At 40.9% G+C, this 18555-nt stretch overlaps 1 protein-coding gene across 2 annotated transcripts; it reads right to left on the minus strand.

The window, feature by feature from the left end:
- Positions 1 to 815: 815 nt before the first annotated feature.
- LOC142665716 (syndecan 4-B-like) lies at positions 816 to 18344 on the minus strand. 2 transcript variants are annotated; one of them, XM_075845465.1, is made up of 5 exons: positions 18127 to 18344; positions 5255 to 5405; positions 3692 to 3738; positions 3249 to 3429; positions 816 to 2517 (listed from the first exon to the last, which is right to left on the minus strand). In XM_075845465.1, the coding sequence occupies exons 1-5, from the start codon at positions 18187 to 18189 to the stop codon at positions 2369 to 2371; spliced, it is 591 nt and encodes a 196-aa protein (XP_075701580.1). In that variant the 5' UTR covers positions 18190 to 18344; the 3' UTR covers positions 816 to 2368. The 2 variants fall into 2 exon arrangements, with proteins under 2 accessions (XP_075701580.1, XP_075701581.1); XM_075845466.1 differs by lacking the exon at positions 18127 to 18344 and adding an exon at positions 15666 to 15792.
- Positions 18345 to 18555: the final 211 nt, after the last annotated feature.

Here is an 18555-nt window from a genome sequence, read left to right on the forward strand (position 1 = left end):
TATATATATATATATATACACACACACACACACACATCTTGTGCACAGAGGCATAATTTTAAGGTGTTGCATAAGGGCCCAAGTGAATAATAATGCCCCCAACCCCACATCCCTTGCCATGCCGTATTAGTAGAACACGTACAAAATCCTATTCAGACTTTAGTCAAGTGCAGTTGTATCAGGGAGACCTTGCGTGAATTCAAACCACCACTATACGTGTATTTCCAATCATATACACACAACCAGTAGCGTAGCAGATGCAGCCTTCACAACTAGCACCCAATCACTTTGGGGCTCACAATCCACCCAAGAAAGCAGGATTATAAAAACAGTGGCGCAAGCACCTTCTATACGCACAGTAATGTCATCACAGATATATACATCTCCGGTCATTAGTTACATGTGACATCATTAGCACTTAGGTGTAGGTCCTAGGCAGAGATGTACGAGGGTCCGGACACCCAAGCTACATCTCTATACATGACCCTAGGATGTAGAGCTAGTATTTGATCACTTCAACCCCCACACAAAGTCTCCAAGACCACACTGCACCTAACAAATTAGACGAAGACAAGTCCCATTCTCTCTTCAAGCTTTGGATCAATAACTTGAAGTGTCCAGATCTTCACTACAATGGACCTTACTATTGAGTCTTCTTCAAGAGGAAAACTCCAAGGGCAACTGCAATCTCTGCACCAATTAGGCTAAGTTCACACAGTGTCCAGTTGGGTCCTTAAAGGATAGTCATCCGTATTTATTTTTTTTCATTCGATTTTATCCACAAATTACTTAACACAAGAACTACTATAAAAAGGTTGTGAAATATAAATATCTTTTAATAGTTGCTACATTGAAATATTGTACAGGTACAAAAACAAACAAAAAAGTAGTATCGTATGGTCCGAAGTGAAAGTAACAGAGCAGTCAGTACACTATGAACCCATTACTATACATTTCAAAATCCAATGGAAACAGAATTTAGTAACTGCCCTATAGATTTAAAAAAAAATAAAAATTTATTTTAAAAGTGAACCTGTCCCTGATTTTGAGAAACCATATGTAGTGTTCTACCAGGAAACATGGCACATATGTTTAGAGAACAAATTAAACCATTGGTCCAAAGGGATTTTATTCTTAACTAAGATTACCAAGTTGCTATTAAAAGGGGTGGTTAAACATTCACTGATTATGACCAATATAATTGGCACCAGGTTCACTTTAAAATGCCCTTGGTAAATACAAATATATATTATACATATGTACACAGATGTAAATATGAAACATTAAGAGGGGAAATTAAATAAAAAAATGCATTTATTAAGGAAACAAAATGCTACCATCAATATTACAAATGCTATTCAAATCTAACATTTACTATAAAGTACATTTTAAAATGCATATCAGAATTTTAACATTACGCTCTTTTTAAAAAAAATAAAAGATTTCTAGGACTACAATTCAACGTCTCACCATATAAAGGCTAATGACATCAGTAATGCACATACACACCCACATTCTGACAGACTCACGCACGCAAGGCATTCACTCGGTAGAAAACAAGACTTCGCACCTGCTAAGTATACAGCCGCTTCACCCCTCATTTAGAAAGATCAATACACAAAGGCAGTTTATTGTAGTTCTTGGATGAGAGATTGGGTGAGGTATAGTTAGAATTTGTACACGTATAGAACTTCTTTCCATGCAGGCGCCATCACCACCGCTAGATTAAATGACCATTCCCGGACAAAACGCAACTAATTCTCTTTTTTGGGTACTAGCTAAAGACCAAAAGAGTTAATTGCCCCATTTTCCGCTTTGGCCCCAGATTAAAGAGTTGTCTTCTGAAGTAGCCTTAATCTTTATACAAATAGATACATGTACAAAAAAAAACATTTAAGATGGAAGACAAGTAGATCACAAAATATTTCATGAAGCAGAGATCATTAAATTACATATGCATATTAGAGTTTATGTAAAATTACCACAAGTTAAAAAATGTCCACTTTAAATGTAGTGTATTTAACTTCTTAAAGCATCCATTTTTATTTCACAAAATGGCCTCTAGACAAGAGCGCCTGGAATTTCTGTATGAAATAAAACGTTGCCCTTCATTAGAAAAATCTGGCAAAAATCTAATTTCTTTTAGAACACAAAAAATAAAATAAAAAAAATTTGGAAAAATTAAAGTAAAAAAAAAAAATAAAAAAAAAAGCTTATTTTTTCCTGTCTATATTTTTAAACTGGGCAAGTCATAGCAGTTTTAACATTAGGTCACAGAAATGCATTCGGTAATACAAGGATGCTCGATTTCTCAGCTCTGCAATGCATTCCAAAGTCTGTTCAACAGTAAAAAGGGTCCAAGCAAAGCCTATGCCTCGATTGTTGGAGCCTTCTTGTAGATGGGTTTTTTCACTGTGTCGTAGGAAACGTCACCCTTCTTGTTGTTTCTAACTCTCATTACCAGCAAGACGATGATGACGGCGAACACCAAGCCGACCAATCCACCAGCAACGACTGCTGTGAATAAGAAACAAAAAATACTAAATTAAAACTTGATATTTTTCTTCATTTGCTTTTGTAAAACACATGACCGGATGAAGAATTTACACAACTTACCAAAGAAAGGGAAACTACAATGCATTCAAAGTGTGAATGTGGCCATAGGGAAAGTGAAAGAGGGCCGTGCGGCCCCTTACTGGTTTGGGAATTGGATTGAAAAAAAAAAAAAATGATAACTCTGTATGAAATAGGACGTATAAACACGCACGACCAGGAGCCTTAATATGGCCGCGTCTATTGGGCCTTAGGAGGGATGATTTTCCTCATCTATTGCTAAAGGAACGGTTTTCTTAAGCACTCCACATAGGGGGTACGGCAGACGTGTCTCATATAAACTATGTTAGTGAATATGTCTGGCACACTTAATACAAGAGGATATCCCTCATAGTCAAGAAAACAAAAAGGATGTATAAAAATTAAAAAATAAAAAGCAAGTTGTTTTTGTGAATGACTTCCAATTCAGGTCATTACAATAAGAGGAAGGAACTCCTCTGGATAGAAACCAAGAATAAAATAACCACGTCTGTTCCTTCCTCATAATGAATGGGTAAAAACAAAACAGTCTAATTTTTTTTGTGGTTTAATTCAGAACACAGGTGGCTTTCTTTGGGACATGCGTGGAGAGAAAAAAAAAAGGCGATACAGCCATAAAGATTCACAATACAAAACCAAAATCCTAAAATACTCACCAATGACTACTTCTGTTCTGCTGAAGAAGCCATTAGAGGTGCTGGCCATTAAGATTTCATTGGATTCATGTTCGTCAGGCATGGCGTTCTTCACCACCACTAGATCCTTGTTCTTTTGGCCAATTTCATTCTTCTTTGGCTTATGGAAGTCGCCTTCTACAAGGTCGTTACCAAATGTCACCTGTGGAGAGAGACATTTAAGTTAAACGTTTAAGTAGCTTGTGAAGTCCAAATAGATTATTACGAGGTGTGACCTACTGCAAATTAAAACTTCAGTGCTTTGCAAAAGAAAGATATAAAGTAGACTCAGGTCATTCAACATGTACATTGATTAAAAAGGAGCTCACATGTATTTTATGACAAATGTAGGCAAAGTCTTATTGCTCATCTTACTAAGGAAGGAGAATACAGATTTAACTTTACAAGAAAACCTCAACACTTACTGTGGGTGTATCCATAGTGGATTCAAAGTCCTCTTCCGTTTCATCGTCTGCAGAAAAGATTAATATCATATCAGTATGATTTTCAAAGCCTCATCTACATTAACAAAAGCTACAGAAAGCATAGAAAGAATGAAATAAAACAAAATCTAGAGTTATGCTCGCACGTCCCACTAACGTTCTTACACAAGAAATCTTATATTAGGGACACTATATGGGTCTTTATCAAGACATTTTTCTATTAGGCAGGAATCACACATGCAGTTTTTTGTATCCACCCCTGGCTAAAAAAAAAGTATAAAAAAAAGGGAAAAAATAAAGAACTAATATAAAATTATCTATCTATGTGTTTGTGTATATATATATATATATATATATATATATATATATATATATATATATATATATATATATCTTCTTTTGTATCCGCTCCTTTGTCTGGCTCAAAAACTGCATGCGTTATTCCAGTCTTAGGAGCGCAACCGGAAGCATTTTACACATTAATACTTTCCCTTTTCAGGCGGCCAGTATGTTTACTCAGCACACACATTTCTCGGGTAAACTAACATCTTGTTTTTCCAAGTCTTCTATAACCGTGCCTTGTTTGCTTTTCCTATGTATTTATATGGCCGATATGTTTAAACACGTCTAGTGATTCGATCAGCATACATATTCCGACGAGAAAAAAAACCAAACATAAAAATGGAAGGCATGAGCAAAGGCTTTTTATGTGTAGTTTGTGGAATATATTCAATAACTGCATAAGTAACAGCTTCCTTAGATTATAGGTAATGTGCTCCTTAGCTGTGGGAGGATGAATGATCATATAGCAATCTGCTAATCAGAATTTCTAGTTTCCCATGGTTGCGTTGTAGACCCATCAGCCAATACGACTGCTTTGTGGCAACTTATAGGTCATTGATCACATGCATAATGGTGTAACAACCTATGTCCTGTGACAGGGTCTGTAGGTCAAAGACAGGTCCATCACCGTTTTCACGGATCCGTGTCCCCGTTATGGTATCCGTGTGGTTTCCGTGTGTACTGCATGTTCCCGTTTCAAAACGGACGTTGTGCTTCCGTTAAAAAAAAAAAAAATGAAGGTATTGAACTTCATTTAAACTTGACACATGTCCCAGTCTGTGAACTTTGGGACACCCTGCCATTGCTAGGACAACGGATCCGTCAAAAATGGACGGCACACAACCCTTCCGTGTGCCGTCCGTTTTTTGTTAACGGACCCATTGACTTGTCACGGAATCACTGACAAAAGTAGGACATGCTCTACTTTTGATGGAACGGAACAACGGATCAGTGAAAATAACGGAAGAGTGCATGGGCCCATTGAAATGAATGGGTCAGGGTGCTATCCGTGAAAAAAAACGGATAGAACCCTGAAGGAAAAAAAACAAAAAACTGAAGTGGGCATGAGCACTAAGGGATCCTTATATATTATGTACCCACCATTCCCTTCCAAGTGGGAAATTCACAAGCCCATACACGGATCTGCAAAGCATGGAATGTGAAGAAGCTTCCAGTCAACATAGTTACCAATCAAATAATTACCTAAATCACCAGAACCAGAGGATTCTTCAAACAAATCTGAATCTTCTTCATCTAAGTTGTTATAATCATCATCATCATCATCGTCGTACCCCGAGGATACAATCAGATCTTCAATTATTTCATTTGGGTCCATCAACTCTGTTTCTCTTATCTAAAATAGGGGAGGAGGAAAAAAAATAATATATACATCAGTCTTTTTGCAGCTGAACAGTTCTACAATAATCTAGCCACTTTTTAATCCTGGATTAGTACATTCGGGGGGGAAAAAAAAACAAAAAAACGACCAGACACAACATTGTGAACAATAAATGGGATACAAAGAATAGTTTTGTGCCAAAGCCTTAGGGTCTGGCAATAAAAGTTAATACAGTCAACACGTAAACCATTTTCTTCCCAAGGAGATTTTATTTCAATAATTAAAGACTAGTTGGTAAAGAAGAAGTTTCCCTTACTGTATGTAAAGCTACGACCACACCTGCTATACAGGACACGCCTGAAGAAAATATATTGTGTATAGAATATATTATAGAAAAAAAAAAAAAGGGGGCCCAAAAGCATGACCCAAGAATCCACTGACTGGATAGAGTGGCACATAAAACTTGACGCTATGGAAGCACCACAATTGTGCTACTGTCTTACAGCCATAATAGAGTAAATTGATTGATCATGGGCAGCATTGGGTGCATCATATGGCTTTGCTTGTTATTCTTCTTTGAGTCTCATAGGGCTTGACCTCTAACCATGGCGTATTTCAACATGTGCACATCTGCCAAAGCGCTTCACAGAGGTGAACAATGCCCTGTGCATTGTCCCGAAACATTTTTCTTACCACTGGAGACCAATATTACACAGTCAATGGCTCTTTACCACAACATTCTGGCAGTTCATATTTGCATTGCCTGAAGAGTTAGTCAACACTTTGCTACATGTTGGAAACTCTTGGTCATTTTCCAAGTGTGCTGGTTGCACAACATAAACCGGTCTGGGCACACAGTGGCAAAAAAAGGGTTTGCGCTAATTCAGGTCACGTTCCTGATCCAGGAACTAAAGTCATAAAAAGTTACAAACGTGGAGGAAAACACATTCACTAACGAAACGGGCTTTGAGTAGCGTTTCCATAAACTACCAAGTTAAACATATAGTGATGTTAAAATAAAGAATTAATAATTCACTGATTGATATGAAGTTCAACTACTTTTTGGGCCTCCTCCACACCTTTTCAAACACACATTAAAAAAAAAACAAAAAAAACAACTCCATGAGTTTCAGCTGTTTTTATTGGAATTTTTGGGGTTTTGTAATTTAGGGTCTTTTTGCACAGGCATTTTTCCTGGCATTTGTGGTCATAGAGAAGCCTATGAAAAGGACGCTATACCTTGGGGATGCTGCAGATTTTAAAAAAAACCAAAAAAAAAAACGCAGGTGACTGCCAAAACAAACAAAACGTTATGTATGTGTGCAGACCTAATGCAATTCTACAGAACTAGCCGACAGGCAGGGGGTCCGAAATACGGAGGTGACTGGCACAGCAACCAAGAAGTGAGCAGCATCCACTCTAATTTTCATAAACTACTACATTGACCTTTTATATAATCCTATAAAGGTCCAAACAAATTCCCCTAATTTTACCAGTAGGAAGCCAGGCTTTGATCGGAAAAAACCACAATCTAGCAGTACCAGCACTAAAGGTCAGCGAAACCTCAAATTCCAGGCAGAAAAGAAACAAAAATCTTATTCTGGTGGCTTCAGCAAGTCTATGCAAGGAATGGCAATCGTAAAATATGTGGCTGTGGACGCACCAGTAACACAGCACGTTCCTAAGCACTGGTTAGTGACAATGTAAACACGTGCTTGTTTTTTTTTAATCAGCAGGATAATATTTAACTCTAAGGGAGATAATAAACTGTACTCAACAAGGTCAGCTTCTGGGACACACGGTACAAAACACTGAAGTTATTGCAAACAGGCCCATGTATTGGATCTCAGCTCCTGGTCTGGTTTACACATTAAACATCACATGCCAAGGAAGTGAAGAGAACCGCACAGATTCAATTAACCTTTAATAGACTGGAGGCGGAAAAAAAAAAATGCAGTACTTCAGTATTTTGTGCTGAGGAGCTATGAAGACTGGAGACACCTTACGCAGCAGTCACAAGAAATTCCTCTGTATGTGGATTTGCAACTTTTTTTTTTTTAGCCTCTGCACAGAAGTACTGGTTAAACTAGACTGAAAAGAAGTTATGCAAAATACATAAAGCCATTTAAAACAGAGCTGAAAAAAGATCAGGCATACACCCTAGAAGTACTCCAGATATTGACGGGTCTTCTGCTTACGACAAATCCTTAGCATGGTTACCATCCGTTGTGAAAGCCCTCTTACACTCGTAGTCAGTCTTTAAAATCTGCCTGTGTTTGGCCATTAGATTAGATCTTTATTGTCTGGAAGGAAGACACCAATTATGTCCTCTCTTTAGTATACCGGGAAATTGGCATATGACAGGTGGGCTACGAATAACGGACTAGGCCTAAATATCACCGTCCAGCCCAGTTTACAAAACAACTACTTGAAACAGTTTAAATCCGGAAGGATTTTCAGAAAGTTTACTATCAGAACCTTATTAGAATCTAGAGGGACTAAGGGTATATTCACATGCGGCAGGTTTGTAGCAGAAAATTCTGCCCCCGAAAATACATTCAATACATCTGAAAGGGGTTGTTTCTGCAAGCCCCATTCTAACGGGTAGGACAGTTGCTGAAATTTTTGCAACAAATCTGCAGTGTATTCCATTCCACACTTACAATAGCTGGCAAACAGAATGGACAAGGCAGGATGAAAGCCATTCCATGCGAATCTCTTTAGCAGTTAATAGATCAAAGCAGCCGCATGAAATAGAACAGACCTTTGCCTTGACCTTGCAGAAATGCTACCTGATACATTGCTACACCTGTGCAGGTAAGAGGGGGGGGGGAACCAATGTTTCAGTTTTGCTTCAAGCTGATGCATCTCACTGATATTCAACATCTGTTGACTTATCTTTGCAAAGATAAAATATCTAGACTGTTTTACAAGATACAAAAAAGATAATCCATGAGCTGCCACTTGTTTGCCTGGCAGGTGGCACTTGTCCAGCTCTACTATGTACAGGTATTTTGTATCTATAATTATTAAGCAATGTTTCACTGGTCTATTGAATTTGCAGACATTTAGACATGTCATAAGACTACATGGGGGGGGGGGGGGTTTGAGCTGGGACCCTCCGGGCCCTGAGTGATCCAACAGATCTTTGATCAGCTTGGGCAGACACGGCAGTAGTCAGTCAATCTATCGTGTTTCGTGATTTAGTTACACAGCTCAGGCCACTTCAAAAAAAATTGCTGAAACCCTTCATTTCAATGGCATGGTTGAGATCTACCTCACCCTCAGCATTGTCATGTTCCTATATTTCTACATGACGCCATGTAAAAAATAAAATAAAAAAAAAAAACACCAAAAAAAATAACTTTAAATCTAAACACTGCAAACGGGGAGCGTGCAGGAATCAGCATCTCATCCTTTAAGCAATTTTAAAAAAAACAAAAAAAAACACATGGCTAAAAATATACTCATTATGGAACAGAGCTTTTTTGTACCCCCTGTAAAGCTGAGAAGTCTGCTTCCATAAAAGGATTTTAGTTGTTACATACTGACCCACAGCAATAGAACTGGTGGTGGTGGGGGGGGGGGGGGGGGGGGGGGGAACGACGACAATGGCAGACTAAGATACAAGAAATTGAAGCTGCAGGCACAGGCTCCCCATGAGATACAAAGCTGGCTTTTGAGCTAGTAAGAAAAAAAGTGTTTATTTTATTCACCAAAACATCACCTGCAACGTTTCGACCCTGTGAGGGTTGAAGCATTGCAGGTGAGGTTGTGGTGAATAAAATAAAATACTTTTACTGGAGTTCTGTGGTTTCCTTCTCTTTTGTGAATCTGCTATTTCCCCCGAAGTTGGTGTTCTTATGTGACCCGTATGGTCTGGTTGCGCTGAAGATATCGATTTTCTTTTTGAGCTAGTAAGACATTATTGCAGGGCAATATATCCATCGATTACTTCCTCAGGATTGTGACATAGACATCACGTCCAGGCTAGTAGTGATGTATATTCATTGTCAGGACACTGCAGTAATGTTAGGGTTTGTGTATGTGGCTGCACATAGTGATATAGCTATATCGCTGTGTAAATTAATGGAGAGAAGTGTATGACGCCGATTGGCCACTGATTGGTCAGTGTCATGCACTTTTCTCCACAATGCCCACTTGGCCAAAAAAATAAAAAACACGCCCAGTTGTCCATTAAGAAAGTACTTAGCATAAAGCTAATATAGGTCATAACTCCGTCAAAAATGATAGTTTTTCTAAATAAATAAAAAACTGTTATCTACATTACAGCGCCGATCACAGCACGTACAAGATAGGGCACTTATAATGTGGTGACAGAGCCTCTTTAAAGAGGCTCTGTCACCAGATTTTGCAACCCCTATCTGCTATTGCAGCAGATAGGCGCTGCAATGTAGATTACAGTAACGTTTTTATTTTTAAAAAACGAGCATTTTTGGCCAAGTTATGACCATTTTTGTAGTTATGCAAATGAGGCTTGCAAAAGTCCAAGTGGGTGTGTTTAAAAGTAAAAGTCCAAGTGGGTGTGTATTATGTGCGTACATCGGGGCGTTTTTAATACTTTCACTAGCTTGGCGCTCTGATGAGAAGTAACATCCTCTTCTCTTCAGAACGCCCAGCTTGTGACAGTGCAGATCTGTGACGTCACTCACAGGTCCTGCATCGTGACGGCCACATCGGCACCAGAGGCTACAGTTGATTCTGCAGCAGCATCAGCGTTTGCAGGTAAGTCGATCTTACCTGCAAACGCTGATGCTGCTGCAGAATCAACTGTAGCCTCTGCTGCCGATGTGGCCGTCACGATGCAGGACCTGTGAGTGACGTCACAGATCTGCACTGTCAGAAGCTGGGCGTTCTGAAGAGAAGAGGATGTTACTTCTCTTCAGAGCGCCCAGCTAGTGAAAGTATTAAAAACGCCCCGATGTACGCACATAATACACACCCACTTGGACTTTTGCAAGCCTCATTTGCATAACTACAAAAATGGTCATAACTTGGCCAAAAATGCTCGTTTTTTAAAAATAAAAACGTTACTGTAATCTACATTGCAGCGCCGATCTGCTGTAATAGCAGATAGGGGCTGCAAAATCTGGTGACAGAGCCTCTTTAAGCCCATATCTTTCTGGAAATCCATGTACTTTTAAAAAGCTGTGATCACAGCACTGAAACGAGAGACGTACGTTGAAATAAAACTCTTCCGGAGCCGACCCTTGTCTTCATTCTTGACTGACATAAAGAACCTTCTTTAGGGATGAATCAAACTCTGTAGAAGAGAATCCAGGCCCGGGGGAAAACCGCTTCCTGTCTGCACGTTACTGAGCTCAGAGGCCTGTTTGTACTTGCTATAGAAAGGATATGATAATGGCCCATTAGCACACCAATATGATAGGAGCATCAGGTACAGTAAATATGACAACTCCCAGAGGGTATTTTAGGTTAATCCGATATAAATGCCTCACGATAGCTGCCCGATATTACACAACACGGTGCCAGTGACTTCACCCTACATACACAGAACTGAAAAACAGAAGTTTTGTTTGTTGGTAATATCCCCAAATCTTCAATTATACATAATGAAGGATATGGTGAATACATAGATCAGATAAAATAGCTTAGATATTAAAGTAGTACCATCGTGCCTTACACGAGTGCTCAGCAAACAGATTTTGCCTTCACGGAAAACAGGAAACTCACTTTTCTAAATGAATGACTAAATAATTAAAGTGTCTGGGGTAGAAAATCCTCTTCATTGTGTGACCTGCACACTATGGACTGTACCTATCAGTAATGAGTCCGCTGTTTGCCAGCACTGGACTCCTGCAGAGATTCCTGATTACTGTGTGAAGTCATTTGCACACCAATGGACAGTCTGAAGAGGATCAGCTCAAGGCATGGCCTCTGTATAGGGAATTTGCTTTATCCACCCCAGGATGTAACACTTTACAGCGGAGCAGACAGCAATGTAGTAAAGATTTGTTTTCCTCCTGTGACCACCAGGAATGTTGTAGACGTCTGTTGATTTTATACAGATTTGAAGCGGTACAACAGCTAAACGGTATTTTGTTTTATATATTTCCTTGAATATAATAGAGTTATTAGATAAACGTTCCTGCAATGAATATAGAAAAAAAGCCACAGAAGTGAAGAAATTAACCCCACCTAGGTTCAAAATGTTAATATATCAAGTGACAGGTCCGGAAGTAATCGTCTCGAATTAAGATTGAAGGAAGATAGGACTTCTGTCCAGAGCAAACATCCATAACATTGAAGGGCTATGGGAAAAGCTGTAATGTTATGGTGTAAACAGGAAACCATATACAATAGTAATGTCATTATTTTAAGTAATGTGGAAGGGAGTAGCTGATCCAAAAAAAAAAAAAAAAAAAAAAAAAAAAAAAAAAAGGGAACATCCGTAGGCTTCTAGGGCCACACAGGCAATTGGAGTGCCATAATACCACCTCTTCCTATAATCCAACGGGTATTTGTTCAGCCAATAATCAGATATGGAATATATAGACTAGTCTCTCTGGTATAGACGCCACGTGAACAGGATATGTGTACAGGCACAACCAGTCACTGACTTCTGATAAAGCAAAAATTCCAGACTAAAGAGATTATTATATACTGTAAAGATTATATAGATCTGTGCAGTAAAATAAAATGGTCGGGAGGTTTTCAATAAGATGAGGGGGGGGGGGGGGATCAGGTCAAGCACCTGTTCTAATAGAAGTCAGGTAGACAATAGAGCCATTCTTTTTGTTTTCAACGTGTTCGTACGAACTCCGGATTGTGCAACGTATAGAAGAAATGCTGTACTTTTCCATTTGAAAAGGTAACCAAACACCTGCAACTTTATGTAAGTCATACACGACAAGCCGGAGAAAGAAGAAAACGGTCACATGCCAAAGTTCAAAAAACGAACAACAGTAACTCTTCACTATAAATCAGCGCTCACCAAGTTACAGAAAACACAAGAAACTAGATCATGTATTTTCCCTGCAGGGTACCCAGTTCACCTGACCCAAATAAACCTGGCAAGTGGTCCAAGAACAACCCTCATGTTGGGCAAAGTGGGGTGGTCTCAAGCTTAAGAGTTCTAACCACAGGATAGATGACGACATTTTGATCAATGGGGGTCCAACCGCTGGGACACCCACCGATCAAGAAAATGGGGGTCTCGTTGCTCAAAATGAACCGAGCAGCAGGTCGCGCATGCACACATTCGCTGTTTATTGGACTGCCGGAGACAGAGTACAGCGCTCGGTCATAGATAATGAATGGAGCAGCAGGGCACAAGCACAACCTGCCGCTCCATTCATTTGGAGAAACTGGACCCCCCCCCCCTTCGTGATCTGTGGGGGTCCCAGCGGTCGGACCAAGTGGTGGCTACTTAACCCCCTTTACTGGATTACTTGTAGGTTACATTGTGAACTTACTAACAGTAATGTCTGCCAAATTGTCATTCTGGTCAAACAACGCATGGTGTGCTTTACAAAAGATTGGTTTCCAATAGGAAAACACGCCACCAAACTACAACCATCCACAATATGATGTCCGGACATACATGTCAGCTGGATCTGCAGACAAAAATCAGCATTGCCCCTTAGATCAGGTTAATTAGCAGCGTCTTTCAACAACTTCAGTTTGCTTTATCTAGAGACTATGGGTGGAAAAATTACTATTGACTCTAGAAGCCAGTTCGTCCACTCCATGAGCCAGTTTTGGTTTTTTAGTATACACAGGCAGTACAAACTCCCATAGACAACAGCAGACAAAAAGTCTACAATTGTTGTACCAGAACCGCACAAAAATTTATTAGCTCCATGTTGGATCACTAAATGAAAACCTCCTAAATGCAGTCATTGCAAATAATAAACTCTGCGTGTGAACATACCCTTAGGCAAAAGGCACATAACAGCTCCGTGTGGCCTCAGCATATGATGCTTTTCGCGCAGCCGCCATCATTATGACACTCAGTTTGGATGTTTGTAAACAGAAAAGCACGTGGTGCTTTTCGGTTTTTCATCCTTTTCACTGCTGTTGCGCAAATCACGCTGGTCGCACGGTAGTGCTTCCGTGGGGCAAGCGTGGTTTTCACGCACCCATTGACTTCAATGGGTGCATGATGCGCGAAAAACGCTCAAAGAACAGACATGTCATGACTTTCACGCAGCGGACCAACGCTGCGTAAAAATCACGCACATGTCTGCACGACCCCATAGACTAATATAGGTCCGTGCGACGTGCGTGAAAATCACGCGCGTTGCACGGACGTATATGCCGTTCATTTGAATAAGCCCTTAGAGTAAAAAAAAAAAGTCTCAAAATATGGAGCGGTTGTCAAGAGAAAACAGCTCCTGATTTTCAGACGTTTTTTGTGCCACTCGTGATTTTCTGTGTTTTTTTTACGGCCGTTTCTGGAGCTTTTTTCAATAGAGTCTATGGAAAACTGCTCCAAAAACGCCCCAAGAAGTGTCCGGCACTTCTTTTTCGCTGCTGTTTTTTTTTTACGCGTAAAAAAACGCAGCGAAAAATGCTCCGTCAGAACGCTGTTTTCCCATTGAAGTCAATGGGCAGATGTTTGGAGGAGTTCTGTTCTGCTTCCGATTTTCCGTCCGTTTACGGCCCGAAAAACGGCCAAAAATAGGCCGTGTGAACATACCATAATAGTTCTGCAAACTGCAGCAACCAAAGCTCCAGGTGGGCTTAGTGGTAAAGATATAAGGTCCAAAATAAAATGTATCAGGCATGCTCAAGAACCTTTTTTTAGTAACCCAATATGTACTGTGATGGGACTGGGTGTTATTGGGACTGGAGAATACTTCGAATTTACAAAAGTTACAGGGATTCTTACACAAATCTCCTTTATAGAACCATTATTAGAGGATTTTACACCATATGTTGTCTGGCCCGTCAGGGAAGAAAAGCATAAAAGATAAAGCCTACTTGAGTAAATACATATACAGTTAAGTGTATACAAATGTGAGGACAGTGGTGACGTGGTCAGGATGTGGAGCAGCATAATAGGTACACGCACGGCTGTTTACTCTACATGTAAGGGCACCTGGATTTCTAGTGTTGCACACACAGGACCACATTCTCCAGGGGTAGAACAAAAGCTCAGGAAGCTTAGACCAGGCCTTCCAGAGGCCGGGAGGAATAACACAGCAGATGTTCACTGGCAGTGGAGATCGCTGCGCGCCTGTGAAACTGCCAAGACAGGCCGGGCACGTATGTGACGCACAACGCTGCAATGCCACAGAATAGAGTAGTCATCATTAGTCACTTGAAGGGCGTATGTATGTATACATATGTACATGGCCGGCCCGCCCAGATTTGTAGAACGAGCAATAATAAATACCTGAATCAGTGCCGAGTAATAGGTGATGGAGTAGTTTTCGGGAAACTAAAATGCTGCTCATCTACTAAAGGTAGAATGAAGAAGTATTATGCCACAATAGAAAACGTATAGGTCCAAGTCTTAGGCTACATTTACACGTGTGACAGATTTAGGCATGTAAAAACGCACGTATGCACCAATATGGGACGCGCAGTGAGCTTCATGCAGTGAACTCTCGCTGCGTGAAAACTCTTGCATGTGAAATCTATGGGTCCGTGTGCGGTGCGTGATTTCCATGCGCAGCAGACGGACAATATTCATTCGTGTGAATGAGCCCTTAAACAGCGGGCAAACACCTCAAAGGCAGTCTTACTAGTATCTGGTAACGTAAAGGGGTACTCCAGGAGGAGGAGGCCCAAATCTACTCAGGCCACTGCCTAGTGATGGACGCAGATGCTCAGACACCGATATACCAAAAATAAACCCTAAGGGGGGGGGTATTTATCCACTTTTACACACCAGTTTTCTGGCGTAGAAAAGTCAGACTGCTCTAATGTGTTCACCTCTTAATAAATTTGTGGCATCTGACGCCAGTATCTTTCCCATTAGGACTGGCGTATGAAATGCTAGACTTAAACAAAAAATTACCCCCTATATCCCTAAAGGTGGCATATACTTGTCCGATACATAAGGAGCCTCACTGATCGTTTGTGTCTCCGGTATCAAAAACGTTAAGATCCAATCAATAGAAAATGGGTAGCCTGCAAAACCCATATACACGAGCTTTTTATAGTAACCTCTAGCCTGATGCAATCTCCATAAATCTTACTGCTTATTAGATCCAGGGGAGCGACTACAATGGAAAATCAAAATTTTGCAACGGAAATGATCTTTTAAGTAGAACACTTTCTTACCTCATAAAGCACGAGATCATTTACATGTAAATGAGGCGGCCCCTCAGAGAACAATCACCCCAGAGGGGCCTCTCTATGGGCACTTGTCTTTTTGAACTAGGAGAAGGACTTTGTAAACCTGGTCCATGTTTAGCACTCGTACAATTCTAGTTTAGATTGTTCTTTCTAGACCCGCTGGAGCATGTGCCAAAGCAATACCCTGCCCCGAGCTATTCATTGCATCCTAAAAGACCAAAGTCCTTTTTTTTTTTTTTTTATATACAGTAAAAGTTAACTGCATCCAATACTTGCGAGGCCAGTGACCCCAACCAGACTGCATGTACGGTCACCCATGATATCCGCTGCTTGAGAAATCTGATGTGCCCCAGTTCATTCACTGAAAGTCTAAAGGAAATCTTTTCCTAAAATGGACATCCTTCCTTTTTGAAGGAAAAAAAATAAAATTCCTGTTTGACGTTACGCAAGACAGGAGGGTCTATGTTGCAACACTAATGTACCGTGACATGTGGCGACATCAAAGTCAAGCAGAGCCAGACATTTACAAGGAAACTAGGACGACAGAGTCAGACGCCCCACAAACAAGTAAGAACCGTCAAGCAAACAAAACTCCCAGATGGAGCCCCCAAAATAAAGTTATGCGACAGTTCCAAAAATTTGGCTCCATGTTTATCCAAGTTCTCTGTTTTACATAACTACTTCACCACGACGCACGTTTCTGGAGAAGTCAGCAACATCTGCTAATGAGACGGTCAAGAGGTTGCAATATCCCACAGACGACAAAATTCCAAACACGAGCTGGAATCTAAATATTAGCTCCTTAGCCACAGAAGAGAGGTTTGGCCAGAGATCAAGAATGAGTTTGACGTAGACGCAAAACTTCCTGGGGCCTTTGGTGCAACAATCAGAAGGACTTGATGAGGTCATGGAAGAAGCCAACAGAACGTTACACCACAAGCATTATGTGGTCCAAATAAACAGCGTTCAACCTGGAATTCTCCAGCGGTCGCAAAACGACAACTCCCAGCAGTAGTCGTTTCGTAACAGCCGGAGAGCCAGTTTGGAAACTACTAAAGTCATCGTCGCGACAGGTGGAAGCGCTGAACCTCAACGGCAAACGGTTCGGGATACCCCAAACATTAGAATACAAGTGATGGAATCCCATTAATGGGAGTACCAACTTTCTGTGGAGAAGAAAACGTATACAGTTTCTCTGGTGGTGTATTGTATATTATGTAACACCTTGTGTCCCCCAAAATTATGGGTAGCACTAAAGGGGGGTCACAGTCCTTTGAAATGGATCACCCCCTAGATGGTGGTGGTCCCAGGAAAGGGGGTCTTGGAATATGTACTACAAAAGGAGAGTCCAAAAGCCACCCTATTCCCTTGGCACAGGACATACCAAAAAAAAAATGAAAAAAAAAAAAGGGATGGAGACGCTTTATGGGGGGGGGGGGGGGGGGATATAAAGTTAATAAAACCAGACCACTTTATTTAAAAAAAAAAAAAAAAAGCTGATCCATTGCGGTTTCTGAGCTCACCACAACCATTATACATATGACGAGCGCGCCATTATCACTGTGCACATCAATAATGTATGAGAGGGTATTATCCTAAGAGGAGAGACGTGAATTAATAATATTCGCCATTTCCTGTGCCAACCCAAGAAAGCATCGACTGCACACATTGTAATGGAGGAACAAGTCGCAGTCCCCACAGGCGAGGGGGTTGTTTGGTCAGAACTTTATCCACAGCTCATTAGCCAAGCGAGTTACGTCCGCCAGGAGAAAGGTGCTGGAATTCCTACAGAACAATGGGACGGGTCAGGGTGCGAGCCTCACGCTCGGAGGTTCAGAGACAGTCCAGACACAAGAAGAGAGACAGCTATTCAAATGGAGTCTCTTTCACAGAGACATTCCAGTCACACAGCTCAATGGTCACATCTCTTGGGGCAATGACCCTTGTACATCCACCACATGCAATAGGGCAATTTGCCCCCTTGGCTACTACAGAGTTACCACGGACTAAAAACTGTATGGCAACAAGACAAAAACCATAGTAGCCATTTTTATCATTGCGGCCATATCGATAATCTGAGGGTCTGTGGCGACCAATTACCACCACTTTGTCGCCATATTTACCGGACGGTGTAAATTACTACCAAAAGTGATAGGCTGAGAGTAACCCATGTGGGGCCATATTACATAAAACCAGGCTTATTTATTTTTTTATTTGTTTCTCTGGTTTATACAGCAAACAGGAAATCTGGTGCTGGGACTTGTAGTACCACAATGACCAGGCAAACCTGGAGCTACGTTGTAGTTTTCCACAGGGTTGTAGCAAGCCCCCACCCCACACACACTAAAACCGAGCTATGTATCAAGCGCTGCAGTGGAATGTGAACTATGCGCTGCCCCCTCCCCGTTTTCCCCGCGCTTTTGTGCGTCTGCGCTGCGTCACTTACCGATTCTGCCGCAACGGCGCTGACCAGGAACCCGACAAGGAACAGTATGAGCTTCATGTTCATGATAAATGGCGCTTGGTCCTGTACGGAGACAATTCCAAAACTCCTCAGTGTCTGTGATAGGAAGCTTTATCTCCACAGCTGCTGCGCGACTCTGTCCCAGCGAACTTTACTACTCTCTTCTGTGTGTGAGTTACCTTCAAAGGATTTTTTATAAGATGGTTCCTCCCATTCCCTACACACAGTCCTCTCTCCCCTCCCCCATTTACCGGAATTTCCCTGTCTGGACTTGATTCATTTAAAGGGGAAATGACATAAGAGGCTTAGATTTCACTAGTGACTTGGAATTTTTCTTTGCTAGTCTTTTGTTTCCGATGACATGAGGTAGTAGTATGTGAGGGAGGGAGGCAGGGTTTACTTTATATATTC

This window comes from Rhinoderma darwinii, chromosome 13, assembly GCF_050947455.1.
Source record: "Rhinoderma darwinii isolate aRhiDar2 chromosome 13, aRhiDar2.hap1, whole genome shotgun sequence".
In the NCBI taxonomy this organism is placed as follows: domain Eukaryota; kingdom Metazoa; phylum Chordata; class Amphibia; order Anura; family Rhinodermatidae; genus Rhinoderma; species Rhinoderma darwinii.

Excerpts from the sequence above, each read along its gene's own strand:
- LOC142665716 (XM_075845465.1), bottom strand. The coding sequence starts at position 18,189 with ATGAACATGAAGCTCATACTGTTCCTTGTCGGGTTCCTGGTCAGCGCC. Across the intron at positions 5,406-18,126 it reads GCGCCGTTGCGGCAGAATCG|ATAAGAGAAACAGAGTTGAT; the intron begins GTAAGTGACGCA and ends CCCCTATTTTAG. Across the intron at positions 2,518-3,248 it reads CAGAACAGAAGTAGTCATTG|CAGTCGTTGCTGGTGGATTG; the intron begins GTGAGTATTTTA and ends TCTTATTCACAG.